Genomic DNA, 24,316 nt, shown 5'->3' with positions numbered 1-24,316 from the left:
TCAGCCACATTGGATGGTTTTCGATCAGAAACGGCTTGTTGAAGATCAGGCCACAGCATCTCAATCAGATTTAAGTCCGGACTTTGATTAGGCCACTCCAGAACCTTCATTTTGCTTTTTTGAGCCATTCAGAGGTGGACTTGCTGGTGTGTTTTGGATCGTTGTCCTGCTGCACAACACAACTTAAACTTTTATCTCGTCAGTCCACAGAATATTTGCCCAAAAGTCTTGGGGATCAAGATGCTTTTTTGGTAAATGTGAGACGAGCCTTTGTGTTCTGTTTGCTCAGCAGTGTCTTTCCCCTCAGAACTCTCCATGGTGCTATTTGTTCCCAGTCTGTTTCTTACTGTTGAATCATGAACACTGACCTTAACTGAGGAGACTGAGGCCTGCAGCTCTTCACATGTTGTTCTGGGGTCTTTCCAGCCTGATGCATGACAATTACTTTGTTTCTCATCTGTTCTTGAATTTCTCTAGATGAAGGCATGATGTGTTGCTTTTTGAGACTCTTTTAGCCGACTTCTGTCACAGCTCTGCCCTTCTCTCCTGTCACTCTATCGCTCACCCTCCTCATCAGCTCATCACTCTCACCTGCTCTCTCTGCTGCACCTACTGTTTAGACCTCAGTCTCACACACACTCACTGACAGATCGTTCTCCGCTTCCATGCAAGACCTTCCAGCGGTTCCCTTTGGACTGGTTCCCCGTTACCGACCCTGCCTGTCTTGGACCACCCCGCCTGTCCTCTGCCCCGGTAATTCACTCAGCCGTCTGTCCCCGACCACGAGAGCCTGCCGCTGTATTCCTGTGCATCTTCTACCTGTCGTGTGTTCTGAAGAGAATAAAGCTTTGATTCAAACCAACCCTGGTGTTTGTCGTACTGCTCCTGGGTCCTTACTACACCTGCTACGACTTCACTTTGTCAGACAGGTTCTATTTAAGTGATTTCTTGATTCAACAGGTCTGGCAGTAATCGGGCCTGGGTGTGGCTAGTGAAATTGAACTGAAATTGAATGACTTTCCTGTCGTTTTACTGCATCACTGTTAAGAGTACATAGAGAGACATACAGGAGAGGATCAAACCATGAATATTTCATTAGCTGATATATTTCACATACAACCAGATTGTAAAACACGTCTGCTGCTCAGAAATAACGACCACACCGGAGACAGACCCGAGGGAATGCTCTCTGCATCTGTGCGGATCATTTCCCAGAATGCACAGTGCAAGGGAACGCCTCATCGGCCCAGTTCTGTTCGGCGGGAAGCCGCCGGAGGTGGACGGAGATCGATCCGAGGACGAAGCTGCAGGTATTCCCAGCTGTGACGGGAGGAGAGGAAACGAGGCCAGGAAGCTCATTGGTCTCCTCAAACCGTCGGGACGTTCACAGAATGAGTCCTGCTCAGAGCAAAGTGGGTCAACTTCCAAACACTGACAGTACACGAAAAAATGCTCATTTGTTTAAATGATCCGTAACAAATTCAAAATATTGTCATATTTGGAATACAAGTGTGCATGTAAACGTGATCATTGTTCCTTTTAAGCAGCAGAACTTCAAATAACTCAGCATTGACTTGAACACCGGTCTCCTGGGTGAAATCCCATGTGATGAAGGTGCTGGAGAGGTCTTGGCCCACCTCCGACCGCAGGTGAGATCCTCACTGGACCCTCTGCAATTTGCATACCAGCCTCATGTGGGAGTGGACGACGCCATCATCTACCTGCTGCAACGAGCTCAGTCACACCTGATGGAACCGGTGGCTCTGTGAGAATCACTTTCTTTGACTTCTCCAGTGCATTCAACACCATCCAACCAGTGCTGCTGAGTGGGAAGCTGCGGGTGGTGGGGGTTAACAAGTCCACCGTCTCCTGGATCACTGACTACCTCACAGGCAGACCACAGTTTGTCCGTCTGGGCCGTGTGCTGTCTGATACGGTGGTCAGTGATACTGGAGCTCCACAGGGAACTGTTCTGTCTCCCTTCCTGTTCACCTTATACACCACTGACTTCCAGTACAACTCAGGGTCATGCCATCTGCAGAAGTTCTCTGATGACTCTGCAGTGGTCGGGTGTATAAGGGACGGACGGGAGGAGGAGTACAGGGCAGTAGTGGAGGACTTTGTGGAGTGGGCCGGTAGAAATCACCTGCTTCTGAAAGTGGCCAAGACCAGAGAGATGGTGGTCGACTTCGGGAAGAGGACGAATGCTCCACAGCCGCTGAGAGTTCTGGGAGAGGACGTGGACATGGTGGAGGAGGACAAGTACCTGGGTGTCTCCATCGACAACAGACTGAACTGGAAGACCAACATCAACGCTGTGTACAAGAAGGGGACGAGTCGACTCTTTTTCTTGAGGAAACTTGGATCCTTCAACGTGTGCAGCAGGATGTTGGAGATGTTCTACCAGTCTGTTGAGGTCAGTGCACTGTACTTCTCCGTAGTCTGCTGGGGGAGCAGCACTGGAGCCGGAGACACCAACAGACTTAACAAACTGGTTAAGAAGGTCGGCTCCATCATCGGCTGTAAACTGGACAGTCTGGAACAGGTGGTGGAGAGGAGGACACAGAAGAAACTATCATCCATATTGGATAACCAGGACCACCCTCTCCACCACCTACTGCAGGGACAGTGGAGCACTTTCTCCAACAGAATGATCCAGCTCCGCTGTCATAAGGACAGGTACAGGAGAACATTCCTGCCTACTGCTATAAGACTCTACAACAAATCACCTCGGGACAAATCATTCACTGTTGGTTAAACCTCTGCACTACTGTTTATTTAGTTGATTTAATATTATTCTGTTATTCTATTCACTTTGTATATAGTGTGCATTTTTTATATAACATCTTTACTCTATTATAATTGTATATATTGTGTATTGTGACGTGTATTTTTTTTATTTTAATTTTTTTATATATAATAAGATTTTTATACCTGTAACCTATTGCTGCTTGTAATGAAATAATTTCCCCTTGCGGGATCAATAAAGTTACTATCTATCTATCTAAATCTGACAGTAAACAAAACAAAGTGGAAGATTTTCACCCGAGTCACCAATTTCACCACGGTGTATCCTCTGAGGACCGTGAACATTCAAAGTAAAATGTCATGGTTTTTAATAACACGGCGTGTTTTACATATTTTCTTAATATCTGACTCGTGTAAAGAACTTTGAATCCCCGTGTTGAAAGCTGATAAAACGTAGAAACTTTTATTCCACAGTCCAACAAAACCCTGTGTATCCTCGTATTGTGCACCGTTAAAGATTACAATAAGTCATGTGGGACAACTGTTGAAGAGATTCCCCATCATCATCATCACTCCACAGTTCTTGGTTCATCTTTAGCTGAAGTTCAGCGCTGTGTAAAGATACGGGTCCACCTCACAGAGAGCAGTGATCAGAACTGAGCAGGCTTCAGATCCCTTTCTTCTCACCGTGTCCACCACGTCTCGTGCTTTATCTGCTCTGTCTTTTGTTCTGGCCGACTGCATTTCAGCGTCAGTGATCACTCCGTGCTCAAGAAGTTTATCCAGCAGGTGGTTCAGGACAGGATCAGACGCTCTGATGATGAATTGAGACCGAACTGAGAACAGCTTCTGGTCTGCTGAGACCCTGTCCTCTGCCGGGACCCTGTCCTCTGCCGGGACCCTGTCCTGAGTTGAGACATTTCTCTGATGAATTTCCGCTCCTGGACCTGGAAGATAACCAAGAAAATATTCTTATGTGTTTTATAATCAACAAACAGACAATATTGTAAAGTTCAAAAGAAATGAAGAGTCTGGTTTGGAATGCTACAGCAAGATATTTCTCATATTTCTGCTTTGTAAATAACGTCCTGTGTTCTCCTTTCAGAAAAAGGATAGACTGTGTGTATATATACATACAGTATATAATATGTATAAATTGTTCCCAGTAGTGTTACATGTAAGTAGTGGTGTAAAGGACCGGTGTAGATCCATAGAAATATACAATCAGGACATCAGCATTTATGCTTTCTGTTCTCTGATCTCTGGTAATGTTACATGTAAACAACAAATCCATGTTGAAATTGAAATGAGGAGAGCTAGTAACGTTAGCCGCACCGCTAACGGCTAAGGTACGGAGGTTCCATTCAGTTCCATTATGATGCGTTCAGGCTCTGTTCAGGTAATGATGATGTGTTCAAATGCAGTCTGTATTTCCTAATCATTTGAGTTGTGTGAAAGGATCAAATTGAAACATGTTGATGGTTTACTCTGACTTCAGAGCGGTTGAATAGATTTCTTTGGACGGTGGAGTCTTGTAGACCAGCTGCTATAACAAAACGAAACAAAAACCTATCTGCCAACATGGATCATCTATGATCGGTAATCTGCAGCAGATCAATGTGATCAGAGATCTCTAAAAGTTATATGTGCTCCCTGTTTTCTGTTGTGCCGATCAGATCCGTGACTCCGATCTGAACCGTGAGCTTTATGATCCGTTGCACCCGTACATGTAAGGCAAGGCAAGTTTATTCATTTAGCTCATGTCAGCAAGAATTCAAAGCACTTCACATGAAACATCAAAAGCCCAAAATGCAAAAGAGACATTATAAAAAGACATTTAAATACATTAAAGAGCCAAAATAAAAACAAGCTAAAACAGCATAAAACGGGTATAAAATAGACTCATTAAAGTTACAGCACAGTGTTAATAAACAGGAAAGTCTTCAGCCTTCATTTGACAGAAGTGAGAGTTGCAGCTGTCCTGCATTTTGTTCCAGATATATGGAGCATAAAGACTGCAGCCTCAGTAAAGAATGATATGAGATGTGGAGCTCCCTGAATGTTCATGAGAGCCGCACACATCTGTTCTACTCTCGTCCATCACTGGGTGTCTGATAGTCTTTACCTTCCAGTAATACGAGATGCTCTCAGACTGGGTTCCTCTCTTCGTCCTGGACCGACAAAGTCACTGTCTCCATGTTGGGGGTCAGGAAAACTTCAAATGTCGGATAGAAATCTGGTCCATACGTCAAGTCAAATAGTTTACTCTAAAAACAAGAACCAGAAGTCAAAATGTGCATCTGCTACCTCCCTGATTGTGAATCAGCAGCCAAACTTGTATTTGCATTAAAGAAATGTCATTGGGAACAATTGAAAATAGACACTGGCACTCAGGAAAAGATGCTATGTGGACACAGGCCACTACACACTACTCTGAGGATGGAGACACAGTGGAGGGATAACAGTTGTGAGTGTTTAGCTAACAGCTAATAGCTAATGGAACTACCAGAACACCCACTGAGTACCTCTCAATCACTGCTCTGCAGCTCACTGTTACTGTTTTGGACGGTGTGTTTAGCTAACAGCTAACAGCTAACAGCTAAGGGAACTGCCACAGACACAAAGTGAAAAAAGATGCTGGTGCTCAGGAATAAAACTGAATGTGGACACAGACCCTTAGAAGGGTAGAAGTGACCTGACTCACCCTAGGCTGGATCCTGAACCCCTCAGGTTCACAGTGGACTTTGTAACTTTTACCAATGTCCAGCAGACATTCGGAGGAGATCTTGATGTATCTTGCAGGTTGTTGATCTCTGGCAACCTTCATTAACGGGACATTTATATTAGTTTAGTTTAAGCTCAGATAGTCACGGTAAATTTATGTGTAGAGTATATCTAAACATGAGAATTATGAGGATATACTGTAAATGAATGAACAAAAGCGTAGAATAAATGTTTCTAGATAAAACCCCTACAGCACTGCAAACAAACAGGTCATGTCTTCATGGTGACTATTAAAAGGCTAAAGAAAAGAGATGAGTTATCAAATGTTCATCTTCATCATTTGAATTCAGAGTGCTGTTTCCCATTTTTGTAGAACCAGAAGTTCTAGAGGGAGCTTCTCATCTTCCAACCCAGTAAAATACTGGTTTCAACTGGGACGTCAAATACTGAAAGTCCAGAAGCCGTTCTCTCTCCGTCTGTAGATTCAAAAGTGTTCTTTTAAGTTTTGGAACCAACCTTGTCCATTTTTAAAAAAGCGACTGTGACACAAGTTGATTTTAATAACGTTCACTCTGCCTGTAAAGCCTCTCAGTTGAATGATCCATCTCAGCAAATCTTTTTCTGTGTTGTGTTTACTATTCATGCCATCTGGTAGAAGCATCACGAATGTTAGTGGCAGATGGAAATACATGCTGAGAGAGAATCAAAAAAACTACAAAAAACAAAACAATCTGAAGATTTACAGTTCAGATAGATTTGATTCTTAGCACAGCACGAGAGCAAAGTGTGAATCGTCTTTGTGGAACCAGCTGTGGCTTAAAACAAGAGTTTAAGTTGCTGGTGAGCACATATGACAGACAGCTTTACCTCATGCAAAGGGATGTTGTCCTGCACCAGCAGCACATCGAGAATTTGATGCCTGATGAGAGGGGGTCTGAGGAACAGCAGAACTTTGCCCTTTATTGGCCACAAGAAGTTCCGAAACCTCCTGACGATATCCCAGACCAGGCCAAAAGCGGAGAGGTTAGGGACCTTCACCACCACATGAGTCTCCGTGATCTCCAGCGGCTCCAGGATTGTCATTCCATCATCGGTGATGTGGACGACGCACAACAGGCCGTCAAAGACCAACGCTGTGGGAGCAAAGAGCTGTTAAACCTTTATTTATTATTGATGAAACAGGTTCATCCCAACCCAATTCATCTCTTACCACTTGAGTTCAATTTGTCATATTTTTCTCCATCAGGAGAATCATGGGATTGGTCTCATGCGTGCCTGTGATTGAGTGAGTGTGCACCTCTGTGTCTGTCCACAGCTAATCTCACCTTCTGCTACAGCTGACTGCATAATGTTTCAGTTATGGCAGCATTCTCAAGGACCTCTTGTGGTTGAGTTGATTCACACTTCCTCTAAACAACTGTTATTGCCTGTTTCATACTGCCATTGACTGCCTGCTAACCCACCACTCTTAACAAACCCCCGGCCCCTAGTGATACTCCAGCTGAGTGCATCACCCCCACTGACTACTATGTGGCAAGAGACACAACGGAGGGACAGTTTGCGGTGTGTTCGGCCTAAAGGCTAACGGAATGGACGATGTGTTTGGCAGCTAACGAAGCTACCGGTACACACTCTGCTGAGTACCTCTCTGCAGCTGCTCTGTGGATCACTTTCATTGTTTTAGACCGTGTGTTTGGCTAACCGCTAACAGCTAACAGAAGATTGAGATGATTTCCTGCTTACATCACCGCTTGTTTTTGAGTTTGCATGAAGTGTGTTAGCCAATTGTCTCTGCAGCCTCCCACTCCGCCCCTATCCTTTACCTATTATTTTTTAATTCATCATTATTTTCCCACATTTGATTTGTCTGGATCTGTGTATTTAGTGTTACCAATCTATTATAATTATTTTTTTTGCATGTCACCAGATGCAGCTAGTTTTAGGCATTAATACAACTCTTTGTAGTTTTGGTAATGTATTCCTTCACACTGAAGACAGCCATGTCTTTACCGTCCTTTGTTTCACAGTGTGGGAGGTGGAGCTGACAGACTGCAGCATCCTCAGAACTCTTGATGTCGAACAGAGGCCCTGCGGCCTTCTTGCCGGCTGGTTGGAGGAGGCCCTCGTCCCATTGGACAGTCCTGTACAGCAGCTCTGCCTCTTGAGCCATAACAAACACCAGTCCAGTCAAAGAACACTGGAACACACCTGGACCAGGACACCTGAACCTGTAGGACACGGAGAGGACGAGTTAATATAAGAAGCATCTATTGGCCTGTTAGTCACATGATCTGTTTTCACTCACAGGTGTCCATGTGCAGCACAGGGAAACTGATCGTAGTGTAAAGCGTGATGACACCCAGGGGACAACTCCGCTCTTATTCAGGGCGTTTTCAGACCCGTAGTTTGTTTGCTTTGTTGTCGATTCAGAGACTCATTTCGTACAGTGGTTGCATTTGCTCCTCGGTTTCTTTGTGTTCACACAGCGACGTTCGAGACTAATGTCATGTGAGAGAAAGCTGTTCTGTCATTGGTCAGACACATTACCGGGAAGATTCTTCTTGATTATGGAGCATCAGCAGCATGTACTGCTTATTGTGAACATACTCACAAGACAATTGTTCTTGAGATGTTGTTCCCACTTCCCTCATCCCTGCCCACCTCCTCACCTGCATCTCATTCCCTCATCAACCTCTCTCTATTTATATACCGGCTCAGACTCTTTGTTCTTCTGTCAGTTCGTCATCGTTTCAATGTCGCCTTTTGTGTTCAAAGCCACCTGAACCAGTACCTGAACCGTGAATGAATGCATGCACAGTTTTATTAATCCGATTTTAGTTATTTATATGGATCCTACAGAGTTTTATAAATAAGGTCCAGGTCCTGTTTTGACTTGCTGCCCACAGACAACAGACCTTCGTTTAGAATCACAGCTTGATGAACCATGAAAGAAGCTGGAATAGTGTATTTCATAGGATTACCTGTATGAAGATTCAGCTGTGTGTTCAGGTGAGAATGAGAATGGAGCCTGGAATGAAGAAGGCACAAAGTTAGTCATTTGAATAGAAATCAAGTAACAAGCCACAGTTCTCTGCCCTCTGTTCCCCTGGTACACAATAATTACATTTACTCAGTAGGGAAACCTCAAGAAATAAACTTCACGCTCTTCAACTGCTGCTCCCTCACCTCTTTGTCGGGAACATTTGTTTTCACATCCAGTTTGCCGTCGGCGTCACCTGATGGAGAGAAGAAGAGAAAGAGAAACATTAGCAGCCAAAGTTCTTCAAACAGCTCTAACAGAAGATACTTTTTGTTACGATGAGGCTCATTAAGATCAGATGTTAATGTAGAATAGCTTGAATGGGGACATTCTTTCAATACTCACATTGTTTGTGTTTCTTAGTGATCAACCTGTCAGTCAACCTGTTGGGAGGAACACAACCCCAAAAGTTATGGATCAAGTTTTAAATAATTGTTGGTTCTTTGAGTTAGCCAGCTTCATAGTCCTAATATGAAGCAACTAATCTGCTTCATGATCACGTCACCTTCATGTTGTGAGCGTGCATTAGAGGAAATAACATCACAGGAAAACAAAACCAACTACCTTTTTTCACTCTACTGTGAAATCCCACGACTTGTAAAAACTTGCTTGGCTTTGCTTTGTCAGCTTTTATTTTATTGTTTGTGGAGAAATGAAAGAAAAGAAACATCAGAGGAACTGCACTCGATGGTAAAATTTCTGATTATTTGGTCTTGAAGGGAGAAAAAGGAGGGAAACCCTCACTGTGAGTAAACCGCCCTGTGTTTTATTAACAACACTGCTGAACCAGCACGGACTGACTCGGACCCCCTCACTGACCTCAGAGTCTCCAGTCTGCAGTCTGGACTCTCCAGAAGTTCACACAGCAGCTTCACTCCTGAATCCTTCAGGTTGTTTTCACTCAGGTCCAGAACTCTCAGAGGTGACGGGTTGGACTTCAGAGCTGAGGCCAGAGAAGAACAGCTGACCTCTGACAACTCGCACCACCTCAGTCTGAATGAAGGATAAATGATGTAAGTTTAGAGGACAATGTTCATTCAGTGTCAGGCGTTTAGAACGGAGACGTTTAGAAAATGTAAACTCCAAACACATGAGCTGAATGCAGGTTAAAAACTGTGAGGGACAAGAAGTGAATAAGAGCTCTCATTAACACTAATGACAACGTGCTGCTGCTTCAAGAAACACCAAGTGACTCCACTTGAACTCTGCCAGCTCCATCTAAACTCATGTCAGCCAACACTAAGAAATAAAAACACAGAAACTCATTTAAGATTCAACTCAAGAACACAAAGTTAACAAAGACACCAAATGAGTCAGGAGGACATTTTAGAAAATATGTGAACAAAAGTTATGTATTTTAGGAATAGTGGAGTCATAAAATCAAAGCAGCTTCAGTTTAAGCATCAAATAGATTCATAAAAATGAGGAAAAAGAAAAATACTGAAAACATTTGATGTTGTGTGATAGAGAGATATTTATTCATTGTGTTTAGAAACTTTAATCATTTACTGAAGAAAACCTGATGGAATACAAGATGAACATGAAGTATATATTATATGTATGTAAAATAAATAATAACATAGACAAATATTTTTTCATAGTCTAACAATGTAATACATTACATTACAGTCATTTAGCAGACGCGTTTGTCCAAAGCTACTTACATTTCATATTCTATCACATTCACACACCGTAGACAAAGCTACGGGAGCAATTCTGGGGTTAAGTGTCTTGCTCAAGGACACATCAACATGCGACGAGCGGAGCCGGGGATCGAACCACCGATCCTCTGATTGAAGGACGGCCCTGCTCTCCACTTAGCAACGGTCGCCCCTAAAAGTGTGCAATACACTACTTTTGAATTCATTGTTGAACTTTACGCATAACAATGCAATTAATCGCAAAAAAATCATGAGATTAATCTCGATAAAAAATTGTAATCGTTGAACAGCACTAATATGATCAGATGTCATCTGGTATTTTACCTTGGACTGTTGAAACTATCTTCGTCTAGAATCTAGAAGAAGAAAAGCCGATCCGCCCGATGAGTTCTCTAAACCAGTGATTTTCAACCAGTGTGCCGTGAGAGATCGTCAGGTGTGTTGTGGGAAAATGTCCAATTTCACTTAATCTGTGCAAAAACAACATTCTAACCCAGAAGAAAAGCCTCATAAGGATCAACAAATTGAGAGACTTGTCATTAAATTGTCAGCATATATCCGGCCCTCGTGAAAATATCATATGTCTATCATAACTGGCCCGCCACACCACAGAGCTGCAGGACGAAACGTGACGATGTGTGTCAAGTCAAACAGGGGCGGAACCAATCCGGCTAGAAGTCTAGTTAAGGGGACACGCAGTGACACACCGTGTCGCAGTAATACGGTCCGGAATCGGACAAACGCCGCACCAGAAGAGATGGCATGATGTGGAGAACTGCGGTCTGACTGTGCGGGACTGACGGGTCTGAAAGTCCGGAGAGGCAGCCGGTAAGAGAGCTGAGAGAGCAACAACTGAGAGACTTTATGTGACGTCAGGACCGCTGCGTCACCAGCTGGTTAGCGTTAGCATTACGTCACGGGGATCTGTAGGAAATTAATGCGGCGAGAATTTAACCCTTTGTCGTATATTAGCGTGTTGTTTATGATCAATTGTCCGGTTATGTTTTCTGTCTGGTTGTATATCATATGATGGTGGAAGCGCAGTAAATGGTGATAGCTTCAGAGTGTAATTGTTTGCTGATGGTCTAATAAATACATCTTGATTCACTTTTGATCACTGACTGCTGAAATGAAGTAGAATAATATTATCTGGTGCTAAGTTATGGCAGCAGTGGGAATTGGCTGGATGTGCTTTTATATGTATGATGTTAAGATTCTAGAATGTGGCGCTGGTGCTTAATAACTACAACCATCATGAGTGCTTTGCCTATTTACATGAGTTGCATATTGAATATGGGTTTGTTTCTGTTTTCTTTTCTATTTAAAGGTTTTGCTGAACCTACCAAAATAAAAGGAGGAAAAAGAAAAGTTGTTGGTTCATTAAGTGAAATCCAGTTAAAATCCTTCGGGAGACTCATCGATCCTTCTCAAGTGAGGAGAGTGCAAATTTTAACAACATAACGTGACGATGTGAGCTGGTCTTTATGTGACATAAAGCATCTCACTGAGCTAAACCTCCAGCTTCAGGGACGAGGACGTGTGATCACAGACGTGTGTGATCACAGACATGTGTGACCACAGACATGTGTGACCACAGACATGTATGATCACAGACATGTGTGATCACAGACATGTATGATCACAGACATGTATGATCACAGACATGCTGCTCAAACACTCTGCATGTTTGGAAGCACATACCTGTGTGAGCAGCTAAAAGGTGTCCTTTTGTAACTTTTTCGGTGGTTGGTGTGCCGCAGGATCTTTTTAATGTAAAAAATGTGCCGCGGCTCAGAAAAGGTTGAAAAACACTGGTCTAAAAGATAGAAACAATGAGTTCCATTTTGTTTTCTACTGTCCTTTTTTACCGTGAACACGGCGATGCTTTGTTTGGTAAGTCAAACATAGATGTTATGCATATGGATGAAGCACAAAGACTGAGGTGGCTGTTTAAAAGTGGAACATACAACTTAGCCAGGTATCTGCAGAAAGTCTGGAAGAAGAGGAAACAACATATCTCTTTACCAAGTTTTAGTTTTTATTTTCTTCTTCATGTTTTGTATATTTAAGACCAGGAGATGTCTGGAAAAAAGTGGTGTCTTGTAATCCCATGTGGGATGGAGCAAATGTTAGGCAATAAATGAATAAATATGATTGATTTAAATCTATGGCTCAACGTTTCTCTACCACAGTTAATGAACTTTTACTAACGCTGAGGCTTTAAGGTCCTTTAAGATCAGTATAATATCAGCTTCATGTCTGCACAGGAGTGAAGAATGTTGGACTGACCTCAGAGTCTCCAGTCTGCAGTCTGGACTCTCCAGAAGTTCACACAGCAGCTTCACTCCTGAATCCTTCAGGTCGTTTAAACTCAGGTCCAGAACTCTCAGAGGTGACGGGTTGGACTTCAGAGCTGAGGCCAGAGAAGAACAGCTGACCTCTGACAACTCGCAGTACCTCAGACTGAATGAAGGATAAATGATGTAAGTTTAGAGGACAATGTTCATTCAGTGTCAGGCGTTTAGAACGGAGACGTTTAGAAAATGTAAACTCCAAACACATGAGCTGAATGCAGGTTAAAAACTGTGAGGGACAAGAAGTGAATAAGAGCTCTCATTAACACTAATGACAACGTGCTGCTGCTTCAAGAAACACCAAGTGACTCCACTTGAACTCTGCCAGCTCCATCTAAACTCATGTCAGCCAACACTAAGAAATACAAACACAGAAACTCATTTAAGATTCCACTCAAGAACACAAAGTTAACAAAGACACCAAATGAGTCAGGAGGACATTTTAGAAAATATGTGAACAAAAGTTATGTATTTTAGGAATAGTGGAGTCATAAAATCAAAGCAGCTTCAGTTTAAGCATCAAATAGATTCATAAAAATGAGGAAAAAGAAAAATACTGAAAACATTTGATGTTGTGTGATAGAGAGATATTTATTCATTGTGTTTAGAAACTTTAATCATTTACTGAAGAAAACCTGATGGAATACAAGATGAACATGAAGTATATATTATATGTATGTAAAATAAATAATAACATAGACAAATATTTTTTCATAGTCTAACAATGTAATACATTACAGTCATTTAGCAGACGCGTTTGTCCAAAGCTACTTACATTTCATATTCTATCACATTCACACACCGTAGACAAAGCTACGGGAGCAATTCTGGGGTTAAGTGTCTTGCTCAAGGACACATCAACATGCGACGAGCGGAGCCGGGGATCGAACCACCGATCCTCTGATTGAAGGACGGCCCTGCTCTCCACTTAGCAACGGTCGCCCCTAAAAGTGTGCAATACACTACTTTTGAATTCATTATTGAACTTTGCACATAACAATGCGATTAATCGTAAAAAATCATGCGATTAATCTCGATTAAAAATTGTAATCGTTGAACAGCACTAATATGATCAGATGTCATCTGGTATTTTACCTTGGACTGTTGAAACTATCTTCGTCTAGAATCTAGAAGAAGAAAAGCCGATCCGCCCGATGAGTTCTCTAAACCAGTGATTTTCAACCAGTGTGCCGTGAGAGATCGTCAGGTGTGTTGTGGGAAAATGTCCAATTTCACTTAATCTGTGCAAAAAATATGATTTAGTTGCTGCAAATAATTTTCCGTTGTTGAGCGTCTGAGCTGCAATATAGTGTCTGGCTAAGTAATTAATACTCTTCCATGCCAGTGGGTGGCAGTAGGTAGAGCAATAATGACCGTGTTAATTTAAGAAGGTAGAATTAAATGATGGGAGAGGTTGAGGTGACAAGACGAACAGCGATGGAGAAATATTTGAAAAGAAAAAAATGCAGACTCTGAACTGAACCCTGGACAACATTGTAACCCAGAAGAAAAGCCTTGTAAGGATCAACAAATTGAGAGACTTGTCATTAAATTGTCAGCATATATCCGGACCTCAAGAAAATATCATATGTCTATCATAACTGGCCCGCCACACCACAGAGCTGCAGGACGAAACGTGACGATGTGAGCTGGTCTTTATGTGACATAACAAAGCATCTCACAGAGCTAAACCTCCAGCTTCAGGGACGAGAACGTGTGATCACAGACATGTATGATCACAGACATGTGTGATCACAGACATGTGTGATCACAGACATGTGTGACGCAGTGAGAGCTTTCCAAGCCAAGCTGAGTCTGTGGGAGACTCAGATGCAGAAAGGAAACTTGGGTCACTGTCCGTGTTTCAAACCGTGTCTCCACCGCTGTGATCCCGACTGAGCATTTTGCTGATAAACTGGTCTCACACGTGGCACAGAATTCACTCGGCGATTTGCCGACTTTGCAGCTCAGAAATTTAATTTGAGCTGCTCAGCAATCAGTTTGCAGTTGAGGTGGAAAGAGCACCTGTACACAATAGAATGGAGCTGATAGACCTCCAGTGTAATGACACACTCAGGGCAAAGTGTGACTCTGTGGGCGCTGCACAGTTTCCAAGCTTCAAACCCCTGAAACGATGCCTCAACTCCGCCTACATGCTGCTCAAATGCTCGGCATGTTTGGAAGCACATACCTGTGTGAGCAGCTAAAAGGTGTCCTTTTGTAACTTTTTCGGTGGTTGGTGTGCCGCGGGATCTTTTTAATGTAAAAAATGTGCCGCGGCTCAGAAAAGGTTGAAAAACACTGGTCTAAAAGATAGAAACAATGAGTTCCATTTTGTTTTCTACTGTCCTTTTTTACCGTGAACACGCTGATGCTTTGTTTGGTAAGTCAAACATAGATGTTATGCATATGGATGAAGCACAAAGACTGAGGTGGCTGTTTAAAAGTGGAACATACAACTTAGCCAGGTATCTGCAGAAAGTCTGGAAGAAGAGGAAACAACATATCTCTTTACCAAGTTTTAGTTTTTATTTTCTTCTTCATGTTTTGTATATTCAAGACCAGAAGATGTCTGGAAAAAAGTGGTGTCTTGTAATCCCATGTGGGATGGAGCAAATGTTAGGCAATAAATTAATAAATATGATTTATTTAAATCTATAGCTCAACGTTTCTCTGCTACAGCTAATTAACTTTTACTACCGCTGAGGCTTTAAGGTCCTTTAAGATCAGTATAATATCAGCTTCATGTCTGCACAGGAGTAAAGAATGTTGGACTGACCTCAGTGTCTCCAGTCTACAGTGTGGACTCTCCAGTCCAGCAGACAGCAGCTCCACTCCTGAATCCTGCAGGTTGTTTGTCTCCAGGTCCAGCTCTCTCAGATGTGACGGGTTGGACTTCAGAGCTGAGGCAATTACTTCACAGTGAGTCTCCGAAAGTTCACAGCGATGAAGTCTGTCATGGCACAAATATTTGTTAGATGTAACGATGAAAGAGGACACTTTATATTTACTTTATGCATTTGATGACAATGACAAAAGAAGTTCTCGTATTCAATTTGAAGTATTACTAATATATTATATACTAATATTAACTAATTACAAGAAATGGAGGAAAAACGTTGTCTGTTGTCACCAAGAGCTCTACATTACCTCAAAGCAGACAAAAATGTGTATAAATATATGTGTATAATCTACAAACTATAGCTGCTGCTATAATGTTAGCATAGCCTAGCACGAATCTGAACTCCAGTCAGAAAACAAGCATTTAAATAGTTGTTTGCCTGTCGTAATGCTGCCAGACCTAACAAGGCATGAATTCACACTTTTTACAAATCAACATCATTATGTTGTTAATTCGGCATCGTTGTTATCTGGCTATTGCAATTGAATTACAGCAAAATCCGAATATTTGGGGTTGATACAGCTCTCGTAAACAAGGCAACATGTTAGTGTAGTTCATCACACCCAACTTTTCACACATTCCAAATCCAAATTCCAAAATATGTTCACAATTCCATTTGATACAAAGTCCTTGATTTCACAAAATATTTGACGTAACTCAAATACTAAAGTGTCACCATTTCTTAACTATGAAGGTCCATATTTGGGTACAGGTGTGACATTTAAGGCTGCAGTTTAAACAATGTAGGTGATGAAGCATACAGTACTCAAACTTGTTTTACCATTGCTTCACGTATGCAGTAACAATGTTCACTTACACAAACACACTAAAATGCACAGAACAAAACATTAGATGCTGCTGAAAAAAGTATTAGTTAAATCCAATTAATAGTGACTAACCTTTAAAACATGCACTATTTTAATTTGTTTCTATTCAGACTACATAGTGTATAAACATAGAGCTTCTGTCAGAGGGGCAAAGGTCCATTCTCATGAACAGACATCAGCCAGGTTGTAGATGAACCCAGTATCTACAGTGAATACGTTCACCGAGCACCGCCGCATGTTATGAACACAACGGGGTTTGGTTTCTGAGACAAGGAGTCTAGATCAGCACTGACTAAATATCTTGTAAAAAAGCTTAGTAATAGTGGAATAGATTTAGAAGGTATGATTTAAAAATGATGTCATATTTAATCTCATTATAATGTACCAAAGATCTTCCTCATTGACAGTTTTTTGGTTCATTTTGTAAAAAAGAAGTAAACAAAGTGAAAATTTAACACCAACGTACGGATTACATTTTGTATTATCATGTCTTTTGGAATCGCCTTCATCTTTTTAAGTGTTGATTGTAAAAATAAATGTTATTTTTCTGTAAAACGCATTGGTGTGATAGTTTGTATATTTTAAGATTTCAACTGATTTATTAAGTTAATCACATCTGGACTTACACAGCTTTCCTGCAGTTTCTCACAGCTGGAATGAGTCTCCGTCATCCCTCTTCTGAGGTGTTGAACTTCTCCAGGTCCAACTCATCCAGAACCTCCTCTGACATCTGCATTATGTAGGCCAGAGCTGCGCACTGGATCACTGAGAGTCTCTTCTCTGATCGGTTCTCTGACTTCAGGAACTCTTGGACCTCCTGATGTACCGAGTGGTCGTTCATCTCCGTCAGACAGTGGAAGATGTTGATGCTTCTGTCAGGAGAGATTACATAACTGTTCATCTTCTTCAGGTTGTTGATGGCTTTCTGGATGACTTCTGGACTATTGTCTGTCTGACCCAGCAGACCTCCTAAGAGTCTCTGGTTGGACTCCAGAGAGAGGCCATGAAGGAAGCGGACAAACAGGTCCAGGTGGCCATTTTTACTTTTGAGTAACCCTGTCAACACGTGAAGGAGGGATCTGATTGGCTGCTGCAGGTCTGGAAGTTATCCAGACGAGAGCCGAGGGAAGCAGCTTCCCCTTGATGAGGTTCGTCAGCAGCACGTTGACCGATGCCTTCTGTGTGACATCAGACACGACCTCATTGTTGATGAAATCCAATGAAAGTCTGGTTTCATCCAGACCATCAAAGATGAACACAACTTTACAGTCAGAGAGCTCCTCTGCTGTGATCTTCTGTAATGTTGGATGGAAAACATGGAGCAGATTGAGAAGACTGTACTGCTCATCTTTGATCAAGTTCAGCTCCCTGAACGAAAACAGAACCACCAGACTGACATGTTGGTTTTCCAAACCCTCGGCCCAGTCCAGAGTGAACTTCTGCACCAAGAAGGTTTTTCCAACGCCGGCGACGCCGTTTGTCAGAACGACTCTGATGGGTCTCTGTTGGTCCGGTGAGGCTTTAAAGATGTCGTGGCTCTTGATCGGAGTGTCATGGAGGGCCTTCTTCTTGGAAGCTGTCTCAAGCTGCCTCACCTCATGTTGGGTGTTCACCTCTTCACTCTGTCCCTCTGTGATGTAGAGCTCAGTGTAGAGCCTGTTAAGGGGGGTTCCACTTCCTGTTTTATCAGTTCCTTCAGTCACATGTTCACATCTCCTCCTCACACTGATCTTGTGTTCATCTAAAACCTCCTGTAGACCACTATCTCCTGAACGACAAGAAGAAATGTGAGACAATCAAATGCTCGGACAAAACAAGGACAGAAAGTCAGGTATCTGTGGCTGTCTGTTAAATGGCCTCTCTACCTACCTACCTGTATACCTACCTACCTACTTACCTGTCTATCCAACTACCCAACTGTTTACCCACCTGTCTACCTACCTGTCCCTCATGTATGTAAAATCGTGGTGTCTTGTAATCCCATGTGGGCCATGAATAAAACTAATACATTAATTTATAAAATTGGTTGAAGCCACATCTATGAATCATTTCTTGGTGTCTCCATGCAGCAGAGAGACATCTTACTTTGCACAGTGCTGGTCCCAATGGCTGTCTGCAGTCTAGATCTTTTTCCACACTGGGGACAGGAGGAGTCCACCGATGAAGCAGACCGGTCCCAGTATGAGGTGATGCACTGTCTGCAGAACCAGTGTCCACAGCTGGTGGAGACTGGATCCTTCAGGACGTCCCGACACAAAGCACAGTGGGACGGCTGCTCCTCCTCGGGCTCATGAGACTTCTTCCTGTCTCAGTGGAGACCAACACATTCTTTATAACATGTTTTATATTCATCATGAGGTGTTTTAAGTCACTTCAGAATAACATTTTAGTATTTTTTCTAAAATATTTAAAATATGAATCATTCCTCAAATATGCGAGACAATATCTTAAATGAATAGAACAAAATCAAATCCCAGACCTCTACTGTTTAACTACATGAAGGTTTATTACCGTTGTGGAAACATCGTCTGTGGTCACTTCTGTGAGCAGTCTCTGTTGTAAAGCTGACAAAAGCTCTCCAGATTTGCTGACATCATCAAACCGTTTGCCACTAAAGTTCTGATGACGGCTTGTTGTGACACATGTCGCCCGTGGGTGCAAAGTAATATGGCCGCCAGAGAGCCTGTTTTCTGCTGCTGAACTTTATGGGAGATTTCTGGCAAAACTTTTAAACTCCGTTGACGAGAGAGAATTTCTGTAAACAGATGAGAAGAAATACAAAAGGAACATTAAAGAAGAGTTACTGGTTCAATGGACGCTGGTGTTGAGCAGATAATGTCTTTAACTAGAAAATGCATTTCCTGCTGAAAATGTGTTGGAATGCTGAAAGCTGAAATGAATTGCAAAAACATTGCTGAAAATACAGAAATGAGAGACTACCTGTCTGAAAGAGAGAGAGTGTAACTGGTTGCCATGGTGATGACGCACCTGATGTTACAGGGAGACTGAATAAGAAACGTTACAGTAAACAGTGATTTTGAACAAAACTCCTGCCTCCTTTTAACAACAAATGCCAAAATATATCATGAGTATCATGTGAAAGATAAGATTCTGCTGAACGCCTAGATGTGTTTTTTATGTTTGTGGTGTTAAAAATGTGAGCTCCAGCGCAAGTTACAAAACTGGTACCGTCTGCTTTATTTGAGAAATTAGTGGTCAGATTTAACATGGAGTCTAATGGAGCAGTAGGTTGGAGTTCATGTCGCTCTGCCGGCTTTTGAGCCAAATGTGTAAATCTGTGGGATTTCACAGTCATATGTCTACGACAAGGACAAGATTAGCTACGTTTCCATCCAAAAATGATGCATGTAGAGTGAAAATGGAGGAGTCAGTCGCAAAAGACAAATATTTTTTTCACAGCAATCTCAAGCTCCTCTTCACTCTAGCGGTGACATCACGCACTCTAAGCTGCGCAATACACACCCATTATAAAAGCAGAAAAGGACTGAAAAACACATAAAAGCAAAAATGCTACTATTCAAAAAGTGTAAAAGATATCAAAATGATTATAACATACAATCATTGATCAGGGTTTTCTCAACATTTGAAATTTTAAATGGTGTCTGTAGCTGAAAGTATGAGGAAGTAGAAGGATCTGAAAGTTGAAAAAGTTGAAGAGGATTTGAAAAGTTTCTCCATAGACATCATAAAGGAACACTTCATCCTTCAGTTTATCACAAACATTCAACATCAACACATAAAGAAACACTTCATCCTTCAGTTTATCACAAACATTCACCATCAACACATAAAGAAACACTTCATCCTTCAGTTTATCACAAACATTCAACATCTACACATAAAGGAACACTTCATCCTTCAGTTTATCACAAACATTCAACATCAACACAAAGAAACACTTCATCCTTCAGTTTATCACAAACATTCATCATCAACACATAAAGGAACACTTCATCCTTCAGTTTATCACAAACATTCACCATCAACACATAAAGAAACACTTCATCCTTCAGTTTACCACAAACATTCATCATAAAAACATAAAGGAACACTTCATCCTTCAGTTTATCACAAACATTCACCACCAACACATAAAGGAACACTTCATCCTTCAGTTTATCACAAACATTCATCATAAAAACATAAAGAAACACTTCATCCTTCAGTTTATCACAAACATTCACCACCAACACATAAAGGAACACCTGGCTGTCTCCTGATCAAAGAGCTGATTGGCTCTTAGATTTGACAACACTCACCAGGTTTTGTAGAAAATTCTATTTTCCTGTGTAATTGTAATATTTAACGTTTGATTGTTGGCTATTAACATAATCTCGTGAGGTTGATAATAATACATCTTATTTATAGAAAACATCAAAACGAGCATCCAAGTGTTTCACAGACAGATATAACGCAAGTTTCCACATAAATATATATTTACAAACACATGAATGAATCCAAATGAGGTCTGTGAACTACAAGTAGCAACAGGTCTAACAGGAAGTAACTGTTTCTTTGACTTCCTGTTCATTAACCGCATTATTTTGTCTAACTTACTTTCCAGGCGAGAAGCAGTTCATCTGGAAAGTTAAATTAAGCTTTATTAACTTTATTAATTAATTGGTTTTTCTCTACCAGATATTTTGGAGCTGCGTTTACCGTGAATGTCAGCATAGAGGCGCACTAAAATGTAAGTGTCTGCCGAGTTGAGCGCAGTGTTAGTTACCGGAATGTTACGTTCGCGCGCGACTAAGAGAGTAATACCGATATGAACCGTTTACATTGCGCGGCAACAAACTCCCCAAAAAGGTCCCAACATGTTCAAACTGTCACTTAGCTCGCGTTAGCTGAGAAGCTTTGAAAAGTTTATCTCGTAGTGGAGCAGCGGGCTGTTCATCTGTCACTTTCCTCACTTCAACTTCCTGTTGGCGGTTTCTCTGGGGGGCGGGGACTAATGCGGCGCCCACTCCACTGATTGGATGAAGGACTGATGACGTCTTCTTCTTCTTCTTCTTCTTCTTTTTTCAGTTTATTGGCGGACTACACACCAACGTTTAAGGTGCATACCGCCACCTACTGTACCGGAGTGTGTAACAGCATGACTTTATGACAATTATCATTTAAACACAATAATAATGTTAAAAAAGAAAATAAAGAAAAGACTTCATATAGAAGTAATATTGTGGATATTAAACCCATTCCATTCATAAATGTACATGAAGCGGCGTGCAGGTTTGCTCTTTGGCGTGCACAACAATGGAGGCGTGTTCATGAGGATAAACACGCTGCATTCGTGTTCATCGTCATCGTGGGAGGTTCCAGTGTTCCAGTTACTGTTGCTGTTGTTCACCAGCCAATCAGGAGCTGAAGCTGAGCAGGTGTGTGTGGACAGGTGGAGCTGGAACGCAAACACGAGTCAGCTGCTGTGGACTGAAGGTGTCCTCTGGGTTCCTTCAGTGAGCAAACACCTCGGTGCTTATTAGAAGGGCTTCACCTGCAGCAGCTCCTCCTCCTCCTCCTCCTCAAGCAGAGCTTCTCCTCTCTGCTGGAGACCCAGGACGTATTGCTGGACAGAAGGGAGGCAACGGGAGACCCAGAACCAGGACTGAGAGGGTCAGACTGTCAGACCCTGCTGCAGTAGAATGAGAGGTTTTCTAAAGGGACTCTGGTGCTCAGAGACACTACAGCTTTAGTCCACAAGAGGGCGACAGAACCAACATAACATGAACGTTTCCTTGCTATAGTTGTAAGTAAAACGCAGTATTAACATTTTTCAAAGTAAAAGCAGCAAACCATCAAATTAGTTTCAATTAGTTTAGATTTGGGGTTTTGGACAAAAGACATCTGAAGACGGACATTTTTACTAGCTTGACTTAAATATTAGAACATGATACACGACTCTGTTCCCTTCTGTACTGCGTACACAATGACAACAACAACAACAACAACAACAACAACAACAACAGTGATTTGCTCTGGATACTAAATTAAAAACAGTCTCTTTTTTATCTGCAGAGGGACACAATAATAATTATGATGATTATGATTATTATTGGAGGCGAATGCTGATGTGTCGAGCAGCAAGACTTCCTCCAGCAGACCTGCGATCACCTGGAGACCCACAACATGACGTCATGACGTCAGCGTCTGAGCAGCAGAGGGAGCCGCCGGCAGCGCAGTGGAGCAAAACATGTTGATCAGCGCTGGTGTCACGCTGTGAGAGGGGGGGTGGGGGGGTATTTATAGGCTGATAATGAGCACGTGTCCTTCAAGACGCCAAATGTAGAGCAAAGAAAGAGACTCCACAGAGGTTTTTGGAAAAAAAGCAAAAACTGAGTTTATTAAGACAAAGAAACAATAAGACCCTGAATACTCAGGAACATCATCAGACACTTCGGTACGAAGCAGGCGCAGTGACGTCATCTTCACACGGAGGAAACAAACAACTCCTCAGACGGAAGTCCACAAAGGTGAGAGCACCACGAGGTGTGTCATGTGACGACCCCCCCCCCCCCCATTTATTAATGTTCCTCTTTCATCAATAATAATAATCTAGAAGAGAAACACGGTGCAGCTGCTGACAGAGGAGCAGCGAGTCGTCCTGTAGCTAGAGTGTGTGTGTGTGTGTGTGTGTGTGTGTGTGTGTGTGTGTGTGATTAGTTTGGATAAAGTTAAAGGACAGGTCAGCACTAGACTGTAAACAGAACCGGTCTACTTGCTCCCCATCAGAACATCAGAGAGGTCCGCCACAGCAGGGACTTGAGAACCCCCCCTCTCACATACCTACCCCCCCCAAAAAAAAAATACCACATGAACGAGTTCCCGGATGTAGTGGTAAATAAGAAATGAATGACCCTCGACTTCCTGTCTGTGTTCAGTGTGACGCCATCACTGATCAGCCCCATTGTTCACAGGACGACACACACACTCCCGTGTGAAGTGTGTGTTGGTGTTAAATCACACGAGATGGGGGGGGGGGTTTAAACTGTAGGTTTAAAGGTGGTGGTTCAACCCCCCCCCCCCTCCCTCACGAGACGTTCAAACATAAACAGGCTCACCGGCCGATGACCACACAATGGATGACATTAGAAAACAAACGTAGCTACCAGTTCTGTGACGTGTAAGTCTACAAACAGTCCGCGCGTGAGTCCACCGGTCCGGTATCAGCACGGCACATTGTCCGTGGTGCCACAGTCTGCTGCTGCGGAGAACTGCAGCCTCTTCACGGCCTCTTTGATCAGGTTCCCCGATAGAATCAAGTCCTGCAGCAGCCGGTGCGGATCGTCGTCCTCGTCCACGTCCCTCCTCTTTTTGTTGATCCACGGTTTGATTTGGTGGTCCCATTCCTGGATGCTGTACGGGTTCGCCCGGTGGTTCCGGTTCCGGAGCCGCATACAGCAGCCGTGGCGGCGTTTCTGCGCCGGAGCTCCCGTGTCGCCGAGGCCGCCGCTGATTACGGCCGCCGGTTTGCCGCCGCCGCCGGTAGTGGTGGTGGTGGTGGTGGTGGTGCCGCCGCCGTGCAGACAGGACACGGACACGGACACCGTCTTCTTCTGCTGCCCGCTGTGGTTGTGGAGCTGCAGCGCTTCGCCGATTTTCGTCACCAGCGCGTCCACTTCTTTGGAGTCGACGGTGACGGACTGTTCCAGAAAGATGTAGTTCTCCTTCCGACACGGCATGCTGGCGGGAGCGTCGTGTCCGCGGGGTTCTGTGCGTGTCGGCTCGGTGCGCGTCGTGTCGTCGGTATGACTGAGAGCCGCTCCTCGCGCTCACCACGCCGCTCGGCTCCAACCCACAACCACGGTTTGATTTGTAAACAATGGATGACGCGTTTTTGGACCGTACCATGTTCCCTCGCAAGAGGGAGGGGTGTTTCTTTTCTCTTTTTAAACCAAAATAGACGACACGGTTACACGTGATCCACGCGATGAATCACCGAGTTAGAGTTCCATACATTTAAAATGCCGGCGAACATTACAAACTATGAGACGATGAACTGCAACGCTCGTTTGCGCTATTTTTATTCTTCTTTTTTTACC

The 24,316-nt window shown here is 42.9% G+C and overlaps 1 protein-coding gene and 1 pseudogene across 1 annotated transcript; both read right to left on the bottom strand.

Moving 5' to 3' along the window:
• Positions 1-3,195: 3,195 nt before the first annotated feature.
• On the bottom strand, positions 3,196-21,203 carry LOC137887125 (NACHT, LRR and PYD domains-containing protein 12-like; annotated as a pseudogene).
• A 1,385-nt stretch (positions 21,204-22,588) lies between these two features.
• gbp (glycogen synthase kinase binding protein) lies at positions 22,589-24,234 on the bottom strand. Its single transcript, XM_068729922.1, has one exon. The coding sequence runs from the start codon at positions 23,954-23,956 to the stop codon at positions 23,441-23,443; it is 516 nt and encodes a 171-aa protein (XP_068586023.1). The 5' UTR covers positions 23,957-24,234; the 3' UTR covers positions 22,589-23,440.
• Between the last annotated feature and the right edge of the window lie 82 nt (positions 24,235-24,316).

The sequence above is a fragment of the Cebidichthys violaceus genome, unplaced genomic scaffold, assembly GCF_023349555.1.
Source record: "Cebidichthys violaceus isolate CVI_PGR_0920_01 unplaced genomic scaffold, fCebVio1.0.p SCAF_48, whole genome shotgun sequence".
Lineage (NCBI taxonomy): Eukaryota > Metazoa > Chordata > Actinopteri > Perciformes > Stichaeidae > Cebidichthys > Cebidichthys violaceus.
This window is presented reverse-complemented; position numbering and strand designations above follow the sequence as displayed.